A 9,926-nucleotide genomic window follows, 5' to 3' on the forward strand; every position below is an offset into this window, starting at 1 on the left:
AACAATCGTGTTATGATCTATCCCTTTGCTATTTCTCTAAATAATTATGCTATTTTTGTGCTCTTAATTGTTCCTTCTTTTCTTTTCCTTTTTATTTTTTATTTTTATTTTAGAAATTAATCGATTCTGATATAGGTAGCAATGTGTTACAGTTTTGGGGGCTTAATTATCTTTGGATTCAATAAGAAAAATACCATTCTTATATATGGAAATAACTGCTGACGAATAAAAATCAAAATATATTAGAGATTATGTGAAATTGTTACCAAATCTCAAAGATCCTAATAATTTTTTTTTAAAAAAAATCAACGTTTTTATAGCCTAACACTCACGATAATCCTCGACGAATTCGTTCGTTAAAAGCATATTTTTAAACAAAATGATATAAAGTGTTCGGTTTTAAAAAACCCACTCTTTTAAATCGGAAGCAAAATCGTGCTTTTTAATAATGTATAATTTAAAAGATCAAACCGCAATTTTACTAAATTTTAAAAATTACGACTTTTTTAAAATTACCATTTTTCTAAAAAACCAGTAAAAAGGGTAAAGCAAATAGGCATCGAGTACATATGAGATAACATGAACCCCACACATTCAAGCCGTAGAAGACGCAGAGGATATGCATTTTGACATACGTGGCATTATCATATGGCTCGATGTATGTAGTGCTACGTGATTAACACCGCATTGTACAAGTTCACAATAATCGAACTCATACAAAATTAGAGACTTATTACCAGAATCTTTTTTGTATTTTTTTTGTATTTTTTAAATGTTTCACTTTTTTCCGCCAAAAAAGTTTCATAATCTGCTGGAAGATTTATTCCTTCCCTTTTTGCTTTCGAAATTTTTTTTTTTTTTTTTTATCTTTTTCTTTCTAATTTTATTTATTGCATTAGCATTTCACTCAAAACCCTATCTTTTCTCGGAGCTCTATATTTTCTCGGCAAACAAGTCTTCCCAGGTCTCACCGTCGTCGTCGTCGTCGTCTTGCCTCCTTTTCCTGTACGTGCAATTCAAACTTAATTCACTCTTGACTTATATTTGACTGTTCTGTCGGGTTTCGTTTTCTTAGTTTATTAATTCATTTTTTTATTATCCGTAATAAAATATTGTATTAATTTTCATTTTCTATTTCCTAACACCCCGTTTGGTGGCTGAGAAAATCATAGAAAATTATGTTTTTCACCTTTCGGGGCCGAGATAAAGATACTCTCAGTTGCTCGAGAAAAATAATAATAAGAAAAAGAATCCGGAGCATTAGATTGAATTTTTTTTCCTGTATTTATTGAGAAAGAGATTTTTTTTTTTCACCAACCAATATGAAATTAAGTTTTTAGAAGTTGTAGTTGTAAATGTTGACGTTGTGACTTGAATTGTGTAGGCCAGCTGTTTTTCCTTGTAAAAGATTTTTTATATTTAGTATCATTGTTCTCACCCAGTTCTTCTTTTGATTGAATGCTCAAGGTAAGTTGTCAATGTGCTGTAGTATACTGCATAGGTGGTGAAGTTTCTTGTAAAAGATGTGTGTTTCTCTTTGCTTTTTTGTCTTTTTTTTTTTTTTTGGGCGGCTTTTTGCTTATGCCTTTATTTGGGTTCTCTGTTTCAGAGGAAAGTGATATGAACTTTGAACTTTAGTGTTATTACTAAGACTTTAAACTAGTCAGAACAAACAGTTTTTGCCATTGTTTCACTTTTCTTGTTCAATCTTACGAAAGTTGATTGGTTCTGATGTGACCTAGATGTAATCATAGACAAGTGATGCTGAGCTTAAGAATCTGTTGGATATCCTTTATGATTTCTATGTGCTTTGTTCTGGCAGATGATTTCATGCTAATTACGGCTGCATCGTTTTGTTAAAAAAAAAAAAAAATTTCTATTTCGTTTGGGATCTTTTCCCAGTTTTAAATGCTGACTTAAAGTTGATCTCTCCATTTGGGTGCCAAGAAATGAGGAAAGAGCAGGAAACAAAATTCTGAGCCTTATCTTTGTGGTGTAAGGCTTCTTTTCATGGTTTTCCCCCATTGTGTCGTTGGCATTGAAAATTTTAAGATGCTTAATTTTGGTCTCATTGCTTTCCCTATGTTTTCATACCAACTAGCCGATGTAAAGTGTCTACTGGACAAAAGTCAATTTCTATAAGTTGGATTCTGCTTTTTCTTATTCAATATTAGGATTATATGTGAAAGACAGGGTATTGATTATGTACTTATTTAATGAATGTGTTGTCATTGCTAATACCTGATTAGCAATGTACCATCTAATCAGCGTATCTATTTAATCAATGTTATGCCTTTTTTAATTTTTTTTTCTTTTCTAATTTATTATATTGTTGTTTGCATCTTCAAGGATTCCAAAGCTCTTGGCACAACTTGATCCCATCATACCAATTCTGTAAAGTGCAATGGCTGTTTCATCTTCACTTTTTACATCTTCGTTACAGGGGAGTATGGTTACTCCCAAAACATTAAAATGCTGCACAGAGTTTAAGTGCAGTCCTTCAAATCTTTCCTTCCAACAATCAAGACACACTAAGTCAATGCACCTGACACATTTGGGGCTATTACCCAGCAGGAAATTATCAATATGGGAAACTGACGGATTCTCATCAAAGGACAGAATCCAGTGCCGTGCATTTGAAGTTGAAAAGGCACCTTCATTTTCAGTAGGGAAAAAGTTTCAACTTGATGATATAATTGAGGCTCAGCAATTTGATAGGGATACTCTCAGTGCTATATTTGAAGTTGCGCATGAGATGGAGAAGATTGAAAAGAATTCTACTGGGAGCCAAATTCTTAAGGGTTATCTTATGGCTACTCTGTTTTATGAGCCTTCCACTAGAACTAGGCTTTCATTTGAGTCCGCCATGAAAAGGTTAGGTGGGGAAGTTTTGACAACAGAAAACGCACGGGAGTTTTCATCCGCAGCTAAAGGAGAAACACTTGAAGGTAAAAGAATTTTTTGTCTGCTTAATCAGGTTCTTAGTAGTAGGTTACTGCAATTTGATAGTGATTCAGGAGCTTGATTTGCAGATACTATAAGAACTGTTGAGGGTTACTCGGATATAATTGTTATGCGGCACTTTGAAAGTGGTGCTGCCAGAAGAGCGGCAGCCACGGCTAGCATTCCTGTTATTAATGCTGGGGATGGTCCTGGGCAGCATCCTTCACAGGTATGCACAAAGCTGTTAATTAAGATATTGAACTTTTTGTTTGACAGTCTGTAACAATCCCTTAGGACAAGCCTATAGCTGGATCATGTTTGGAGAAAATAAATGTCTAGGGCGTAAGGATGGAGCTGGAAAAAAAATGTAGCCTTCATTGAGAGTTTGTCTGTTCAATGAGCACTGTCCAGTATGCTACTTAGTATCTCCTGCAATAGAGGGGCGTATTAATTTGTTTTTGTCCAGAAACTAGTTATACAACACAGGATATCACTATGAAGAAGTGTCATAATTCACAAAGTGATTAATTATAAAAGCAAACTTTCATATTTGCAATATCTGTGAGTCATACATAAGGAGCCATTCCAATGCAGATACAAGCATGAAAAGAAACATGGAAATGGTTGACCAGATCAATGCACATCTATCTGTTTCAACTGAGTTGTACAAGATTCATACCATATGGACAGTTGAAAACTCAAGTTCTTCACTTAAGGATGAACAGCTTGGTTGTCTGATATGAAAACAAGCTAATTTATCTTATGAACTGCTTGTTAGTGTATTATTTATTTTGTCCTCTCTCAATCTATGATGTGGATCTTAAGCAGCATCTGATCACATCTTATATTCAAGGCCTGCTGCAAAACATGGGTTGGGGTGTTCATCTACAAGCATCTTCATACACCATTTTAGTATCCATGTTGTTCTGTCATGTTGTGAATCTTGATTGGTTATTTTCTCCATGCTAATCTGGAAGGGGGCTGGTGTTCTGAATCTGCGTTTGATAATTATTGATGATTTTCTCAAATTTTAATTGCTGGTAGTAAGTTTGACAAAAAGTTTAGTTCAAAGATCTGTTCCTGCTTTTGTATACTATTCAGGCTCTCTTGGATGTCTATACGATTGAAAGAGAGGTAGGAAAACTAGATGGCATCAAAGTTGGGCTTGTGGGTGATCTTGCCAATGGAAGGACTGTCCGCTCGCTTGCTTACTTGCTAACCAAGTACCAAGATGTGAAGATTTACTTTGTCTCTCCCGATATGGTAAAAATGAAGGTAAGTATCGAACCAATTGTAACTTGAATTCACCTATTGGTCTTCTGTGTTCATAATATGAACTTAAATGAATGTTAATTAGTGAAAAAAAAGTCTCTCTACAGTTTCAAGTTTTGTTGATTTAGGCAAAATTAGAGAAAATTTGGGGCTTTGGTCTCTCAATATTTACGTTTCATTTTACAGGATGATATAAAAGACTATTTGACATCTAAGGGAGTGGAATGGGAAGAAAGTGCTGATTTAAAGGAAGTGGCTTCTAACTGTGATGTAGTGTATCAAACTCGTATTCAGAAAGAAAGGTTTGGAGAGAGAATTGACATTTATGAAGCAGCGCGAGGCAAGTACATTGTGGATCAGGATGTCTTGGATGTTATGCAGAAGCATGCTGTGGTCATGCACCCTCTCCCCAGGCTTGATGAGGTAAGCATGTTCTTTATCAGCTTTGAACATTTAAGTTCTGGTGGATTTACTGCTTTATGTATTTGTTTCCATGAACTTGTGCAGATTACTGTGGATGTTGATAGGGATCCAAGGGCTGCTTATTTTAGACAAGCAAAGAATGGTCTCTATATTCGGATGGCTCTTTTGAAACTCTTACTTGTTGGGTGGTGAAGACTAAATATGCCTTCATCTTCATACTCAAATTTTGATATAAAAGCTTGTTTTGCTTAACAAGTTATGATAATTGAAACTGCGAGTTTGAATGATGTTCGAGATCTGAATGTATTAAGGTTTTAATATTATTAGGTTTTGAGGATATTACTTCCATAGACATCCATATGTGCGTCGACAACATAGGCATCCATAATCCATATGTTGTCCCAGTCACATAGCTTCACTCACCAGTACATTGCTGCTAAGCTATAGGTTAATGCTTTTGGGATGTTTCTCAGACGATCTGGATGAACGATGCAGGGACATTTTTATTTTTATTTTTATTTTCATATGCTTATCTCCAGAATAGGGGTGGCTATTAATTGAGATGATTATTCATAGTTGAATTATGTCAAAACATGAATAAATTAATTCTAACCTAACTCATTTAATTTAATAGGTCAAAACTTTTTAATTTTAATTCGCTAATTTCATATTAATTTTTTGTTGTAAAAAGATTGTCAGTTTTAATTGTTGTGTTGGATTTTGGGGTATCAAAACATTGGTATGAAACTCTATACGTCAATCATTAAATGAGTTAAATCTTTCAACCCTAAGTCACTGAATTCTTATTGAGTTTGCAAGCTGGGTATAAAATTTCCAACGCTCCTCTCGAGAAGAGAAAGAAAAAAGATGGAAATTCCAAATGACTAGTTTCGTTGCCATTGTCTCATTTTAATTTTATGTACCTAACGTCTCAAACAGTTTAAAAGGAAATCGGCTGCACTGGAAATAGCCACATTGAAGGGAGACTTCCAGGTGTTTTGACAAAGTAAATAAATAGAAACCTTTGGGGGTAGTCTTACGATTGAGTGGCTTAGTCTAGGAACCTTTTTGTTTGTTTATGTGAAACTGAAAGTAACCAATAAATATATAGAAACCTTGGCCCAAAAACAAAAAGATGTATGCAGAAACTAAAACCTGAAGAAAAGTTTACAGCAATGAAGCTCAAACGTCCCACAATAAACACGAATGCTAATAGGTGGGGAAGTTGGGATCGACATCCTGGGCCCAGGACTCCAAACCCCCAACAATATCCCTGGCTGAAGTGAAACCCATCTTGTGCAGAGACTGAACAGCCCTCTGAGAATCATTACCCCTTCTACAAATTACATATAATTGAGCACTTAAATCAGAACCCGCACCCTTCCGCTCTTCCTCTTCCTTTAAAGCTGAAGAAATTTCAGGCAACCGAGCCTCCAAACTTGGGAGAGGGATGTTCAAGGACTTGGGAAGAGAAACAATCTTAAAGTGGTGTGCTGGCCGGACATCCACCAATACATGTGCCTCCCCATTAGCAACCCTATCATGGTAGGCTTTACTGCTTATTCTGGAATCTGCCTGGAGCAGGTTTAACTTCAAAGGTGACTGCATCAAGTTTCAAATATCACTTCTTTTGTCAAATGAGAGAGAGAGAGAGAGAGCTGAATTTAACTGCAAACACAGTTAGCAGGGTATCCACATTTTGGGCAATGATAAACTTTGGTTCAGTAAAGCTCCATAAAGTTCAAATTTGCAGTTGAAAATGGAAGACAAGAGACAAAATGTAACTACCGGAGACAGTGGAGACTGAGTAAACTTCTCATAATCAAACTCTCGAAATTGCTGCTGGGTGAATGTCGATTTTTCTCCACAAACTTCACACTCTGATGATCTTCCCCTAATCTTTACCTGCAATTTAAGTCAGCTATGAATACAAATATATAAAGCATCAGAGCTTAAAGCATAAACACAATCTGTCCAATATCAATTAACATGCACACAAAGAACCACAAACTAAGTTAATTAACTATTAGGGATTACTTCATGATAAGTACAAAATGAACCCACTTAAAAGGGGAAACCTAGATCAACTGCCATCGTATAAAAGTAACTCTCGCTTTAGCGATTCTAAAGAAATGCCTTCATAATATCATAACTCTTGTTGAGCAACATCCGATTATGATATCCAGAAAACGCTCTAGTGTGCCAGGTTGCAAATGCCTGCCACTGCTAAACTCTAACATAAACAGTTGAGAAAATAACAGAACATCATATCAAGATGCATTGCACAACCCCAAAACAGAAAGGGAAAAAGAAAAAAATTGTAAATGTGCACTTTCTTAACAAGTCAATGTCATCCATGCAAAAGGTGGTCTAACTGCGAAAGATAGAAATTATGGTAAACTTTACAGTAACGAGATAGTAATATTATGGGGCAGTGGGGCCTGGAAATAGAGGTAGTGGAGCAGGAATCCGCGCAAACAGAACTACCTCCAACTTGATTTTGCCTTCTGTTGAATGAAGTCAATAAACAAGCCCTAACCTTTGATTCAAGTGTTTAATACATGTTTAGTTAGGTCTACAATTTTATATTGCTTTCCATCTATTAAAATCACTTTCAGGTGAATACTTTTTCCATCTATGTTAATATAAGATTCAGTCTCAGCTATCCCCATATTAACAAATGCTAGAACTTTAGTCTATCTTCTATGATCTTCAAAAGATTGTCTTAATTAAGAACACTGCATCCTGTAACACAAGATTTAGACTTCTACCTGACCCCCGCCCAAATGAATTTCAATACTGGAAGGAACTTTTAAAGGTGCAGAGCATGAAACATACAATACGTATTCGTGCTGCTAATGCGTCAAATAGAAGCATCCGTCCTGAGAGTGGTTCACCAACCACACTTGCTATTTTAATAGCCTCAAGAGCTTGGAGACAGCCAATGATACCAGGAACTGAAAATAAGAAATGAATTTAAGCAACAGGGAGCAGTTCAAATACCCAGAAATAAAAAATAATAAACAAAAAGACTGGACTAGAATTAAGCATCAAATGAAGAGCATTGAGACTCTTAATGCTACAATAGTTTCTCTTATGTTAAAAAATTCGCGCATTACTGCACATTCCAAAGTTCAATTCTTTATATGCCTTTTTCCTGTTCCTGTATTTTTCAATTCTTTCCCCACTACTATCCTGGTTACAGCAATGCCCTATGTGAAGGAATCAACCTGCTAAATCTAATTTCAATTCTTATGTGCATCAAAGAAAAGTTTACACTGCAACTCTTTCTGCATTCAGGACAGGGCACATAAAAAATATAGTTCCACTACAAACACAAATTTTGATTATATTGTAAATACATTGCAGACTAGTATTATGAAAGTTGCTTGGTCGAATACAACAAACCATTGACTTACCTACTCCTAGGACACCACTGTCAGCACATCTTTGACATGCTGTTGTAGGAGGTGGAGTTGGAAATAGGCATCGATAGCATGGACCACCATTGTAATTGTAAACTGTGAGCTATACAATGAAGTTTAACGGTTATGATTCATGCCCAGAATTTAAATCTACAACACAACCTAGTATAGAACTCTATGACTTATTTTAGAGAGATTTTTTTTTTTTTTGCTGCACAGTATACCTGCCCTTCTAATCCCAGAGCAGCACCAGATACAAGAGGCTGCAAGCATAAATAACGAAGCAATTAATACACAAAGAACAAGCCTATCAGTTAATAGAGAAGTCGAGCATAATTGATTTACCTTCCCTAACACCACACAGCAATCACTGATCATGTAACGGCTAGGAGCATTGTCGGTGGCGTCCACTATTACATCGTATCTTTGCAAAAATTGCCAGTCACGGAAACCATAACATTTCAAACAGTAATTGAACAAGAGAAAAAGAAACATTGTGTATATGATTTGCGATTACGATGAAGGATACTTGCTGAAAATTTCCAAGGCATTGGAAGTGCGTAAAGCTTCTTGATGCTCCACAATTTGAACGGTGGAGTTGACGGAGCGACAAGCGGCGGCGGCGGATTTGACTTTGGGCCGGCCGATGAAGGCTTCGGTGTGGATAATCTGGCGGTGCATGTTGTTCAGCTCAACGACGTCGTGGTCCACGATGCCCAAGCGGCCAACGCCGCAGGCAGCGAGGTACAGCAGAGCCGGAGAGCCCAGGCCTCCAGCTCCGACGACCAGAACCGAGGAGTTTAGGAGGTTCGACTGTGCTTGGACCCCGAAAGATGGGAGCAAGAGGTGCCGGCTGTACCGGTGGATCATTTCCGGGGTGAGATTGTGATCGTGATGGTCGCTGAGGAGGGAATCGATGGCGGTAGAGATCACAGGGGAAGAGCCGTTAGGGACGACGCCGTTTTGGAGGGTTGCGTGGTGGAGCTCGGCTTCGAGAGCTGAAATTCGGCTGTCTATGTCGGCTTTTGCGGCTCTGAGAGAGTCGAGCTCGTGGAGGATCCGAAAGGCGTCTCGGCCGTTAGATTCCATTGGGTTGGATCCGATGGGTAGCTCAGCTGTGAGTGGAAGTTGAAGCAAGAGCTAATGGGAAGAATCAGAAAAACCCTAATAATTAAAGAGACTCAGACTGAGCGCCACGTCAGAGTTGGACCATCAACAGTTCCTCTCCAAAAATTCTCTCAACCAGTAAATTTGCTATGTGTATGTAGTTTTCAAGTGCTAAACTACATGTACGTACATAGCAAATTCATAAAATTGAATTGAAAATTCCTTCCACCCATGCCATTTGAGTTAAAGAAACAAAAGCTTGAAAAATACGCAAGTAAAGAACGGGACCAAAGAGCACCAAAAAAGCTTCGATTGGTGTCATCAAGCTTTAGAGGTGGTGGGAGAAAAGAAAGATGTGGTCGGAAGGGAATAGTGACGATGATTGTGAAGGAAATAACCGAGTGTGCGAAAGGAATTTTAGAGGTTAACGGAGGAGGAGTTAAAGGATTAACAAGAAAGAAATTTCCTCCAAATTATTGTGTGTTCTTTTGCGTATTTAAGAATTAAGAAATACTTTCTTCTTCTTTTTTTCCAATAATTATATTAAAAAACTATGTGTCTCACATGCTAATTAAAAAATATTATATATTTTTTTACATAATAAAGAATACATGGTAGTTTTATAAATTAGATTAATATTAATTCATCCGCCCAATTTGAAGAAAATTTATATTTACTTGAGCATGAGACATCAATCTCAGGACAATGAATTTAAGAGTCAATATAGAGAATCTAGCTATTGAAAATTTATAAGAT

The 9,926-nt window shown here is 36.7% G+C and overlaps 2 protein-coding genes across 3 annotated transcripts; one reads left to right on the forward strand and one right to left on the reverse strand.

Moving 5' to 3' along the window:
• Positions 1-849: 849 nt before the first annotated feature.
• LOC132175052 (aspartate carbamoyltransferase 1, chloroplastic) lies at positions 850-5,150 on the forward strand. Of its 2 annotated transcripts, none has more exons than XM_059586859.1 (6): positions 850-1,005; positions 2,350-2,948; positions 3,033-3,172; positions 4,045-4,218; positions 4,402-4,638; positions 4,723-5,150. In XM_059586859.1, exons 2-6 carry the CDS (start codon positions 2,405-2,407, stop codon positions 4,828-4,830), a joined length of 1,203 nt encoding a protein of 400 aa, XP_059442842.1. In that variant the 5' UTR covers positions 850-1,005; positions 2,350-2,404; the 3' UTR covers positions 4,831-5,150. The 2 variants fall into 2 exon arrangements, with proteins under 2 accessions (XP_059442842.1, XP_059442843.1); XM_059586860.1 differs by having other exon boundaries at positions 2,360-2,948.
• Positions 5,151-5,725: 575 nt separating this feature from the next.
• On the reverse strand, positions 5,726-9,284 carry LOC132174709 (adenylyltransferase and sulfurtransferase MOCS3). Its single transcript, XM_059586353.1, has 7 exons — positions 8,593-9,284; positions 8,409-8,487; positions 8,288-8,326; positions 8,058-8,166; positions 7,477-7,595; positions 6,427-6,543; positions 5,726-6,240 (listed from the first exon to the last, which is right to left on the reverse strand). The coding sequence occupies exons 1-7, from the start codon at positions 9,150-9,152 to the stop codon at positions 5,848-5,850; spliced, it is 1,416 nt and encodes a 471-aa protein (XP_059442336.1). The 5' UTR covers positions 9,153-9,284; the 3' UTR covers positions 5,726-5,847.
• Positions 9,285-9,926: the final 642 nt, after the last annotated feature.

The sequence above is a fragment of the Corylus avellana genome, chromosome ca3 (genome assembly GCF_901000735.1).
Source record: "Corylus avellana chromosome ca3, CavTom2PMs-1.0".
NCBI lineage: Eukaryota > Viridiplantae > Streptophyta > Magnoliopsida > Fagales > Betulaceae > Corylus > Corylus avellana.